Raw genomic sequence first — 2,419 nt, 5'->3', positions numbered from 1 at the left:
AAAACGTTTTAGGTTTACTCAATAGCAAAACAATGAGATAAATATGTATGTAGGTTAGTACGTATGCGAAGATACTTTGTAGACTAACATTGTAAGTTAGTTCAATCTGCCAAAATCTCCCTTTGGGATGTTCTCAATGTCAAAATAATTAATAAAAAGCGTTACTTTTTTAAGTTTTGAAGAAGCATGAATCCATAGCAAGAACAGTCTGTAGTAATTATGAGGAGCTTTATATAGAAACAAAGAAGTCTGTGGTTTGTGCTTGCACACAAACAACTTCAAACGCACATTCATCACCAATTGGTTGACTTCAGAACAGCATTTCCAGCACTAAAAGCAGAATGAACAACTGTCTTACAATTCTAGATGATTCCTAATATATCCACATCACATGCATCTTGAAGCTCATGTGTCTGCTCAAAGCACTTCACCTTCTGAGCTTCAGTAGCTACAGACCGTGCATGTACAAATAATAAGACAGACAGCAAAGCCTTCAAAGAGACGTGAAGGCTCAAAAAAGCAGCCTTCCAAAATGCATTTCAGTCCAAAGATCACCATTCCATCCTTTCCTGTACAAATGCATGTCATTGATGGAGAGGGCCTGGTGGACTGCAGATGAGAGAGTTCTGATTCAACAAAACACATCTGAACAAACAATCTCCTTCATTAAACGAGGACTAGACCTCATCACCTCATCTAGCTGGACATGACAATGCCTCTTCTGCAAAACGCAGTTCAAGTTGTAGGGTCACAACTTTATGTTTATTTATAAATTTGCACCTCCAAATGGTCAATAACAGGCATTCTGTCTGGTGCGAGATCAGTGCACATGATGTGGAAAAAGTTGCATGTGTCACGTTGTATTCTGGGCATGTGCGCTGTGATGGTTCATCCATTCATTATCAATGCATCTGCACTCCTGAGCTGGTTATGTGATGCATGCGCTGGCTACTTCAACGTACACCGTTATCTAATCCATTATGAGACCTGCCATCTACCTTTTTTCTTACTGGTGACATAGAGAAAGAAACTCCGATTTAACGCAGTTTGGGTGTCAAAGGATGCTCCGTATTGATATGATGTCTACATGCACGGCAACAGATGCAGAATTCAAAGTGGGTGTTGTATGATGATACACATGCCAAATGCACTCACCATCTATGTCCCTTGCTGGAAGAAGCACCTCAAAACTGTGCACAAAACCCAAAAAGAACAATCCGACAAGCAGCCTGCCAGCTGTGAAGCGCAACATTATATTTCAACAGAGGGGAGAAAAAAAGGCCAGGAACAAAAGAGCTAAATAAAATGCAAACGCAAGGTCCGATGATCCAGTAAAGCTGCAGTCTGATCACGGCTGATGCGCCTCTCCAAATGCGCACACTGGCGCAAAAGGCTTCTTCTTGGCACGCGCGATTCACCTATTCCTCGAATGCATGGCACAGCCTATGGATGATATATGTCTGATACAGGGCATCACCGTGGAGACAGTGCGCTCAGACCATTCCTTTGTTGAGGATGACAGCCAGCGCTCCGCTCTGTGCCAGTGACACCTATGAATGTGCGCCGATTCTCTCTGTTGCTGCTGGTAACACAGATCGGGCGAAATGTGTGGTCCAATCCTGAACTAGCGATGCTCGGACTCGTGAACCGGTTCACTTTTGCATCAACCGGTTCGCGAGTCAGACAATCCAACTGCCCAGCCGTTTCTCAAGAGATTTGACACTGCGTGGACATATCAGATCATTCGATGTCATGTTATATACACATTTTATTCAAAAATAAAAAAAGACATTAAATTAAAAATAGCATCTCCCCGTTTTAATAGGAATGATTGTTGCTATTATAATAAAATAATAGTAAGACAAATTTACCGCACCACTAATTTAGTCCGGTCTGCCACAAAATGAGTGCCAAGCTCGAATTTAACAAACAGATATATTTATCATTATGTTTGAAGCATGAAAATATCACGCGTGGACGTAAAAGAACCGATGAACAAACTGTTCGAAAGAACCGATTCGCGAGAATGAATCAGGACTCCCCAGCATGAGCCCGACTGGCTGCTCTGTGACGTCAGGAGAAGCGCTCGGTCCTCTTGATAAGCGATGGACACGCGCGGAGCTTCGCCATTGGCTCGTGTGCTGGCGACTAAGGGTCTCATCCAATCAGCGCCGCCCGCGTTGAGTCGCCGCCGAGAAATACAACACCTGTTATGCATCAGAAAGATTAGAGACTTATTATTGCGACACTGAGTACTTTGAGAGTTTTACGTCTAATTTACAAACATAAACACCAAAAGAGGTTATACTGAAATGACTTGTTTTGAGTAAAGGATCAATATTTGTGGTAGCCTACTTGAACTTGTATGGAATTTGACATTTAATGATGCTACACTTTAACAATGGATCTTCTGGTTATT

The 2,419-nt window shown here is 42.2% G+C and overlaps 1 protein-coding gene across 1 annotated transcript in view; it reads right to left on the bottom strand.

Annotated features, from left to right (window-relative positions):
• lrp1aa (low density lipoprotein receptor-related protein 1Aa) overlaps positions 1–1,596 on the bottom strand; it is a 177,019-nt gene extending 175,423 nt beyond the window's left edge. The window contains exon 1 of the mRNA XM_016232869.1: positions 1,156–1,596. Coding sequence (XP_016088355.1) covers positions 1,156–1,252 — 97 coding nt within the window. The 5' untranslated portion in view covers positions 1,253–1,596. The remainder of the gene's footprint in view (positions 1–1,155) is intronic.
• Positions 1,597–2,419: the final 823 nt, after the last annotated feature.

The sequence above is a fragment of the Sinocyclocheilus grahami genome, unplaced genomic scaffold, assembly GCF_001515645.1.
Source record: "Sinocyclocheilus grahami isolate Dianchi unplaced genomic scaffold, SAMN03320097.WGS_v1.1 scaffold420.1, whole genome shotgun sequence".
Classification (NCBI taxonomy): Eukaryota; Metazoa; Chordata; class Actinopteri; order Cypriniformes; family Cyprinidae; genus Sinocyclocheilus; species Sinocyclocheilus grahami.
The sequence above is the reverse complement of the archived record's forward strand: the minus strand, read 5'-3'. Positions and strand labels throughout refer to the sequence as shown.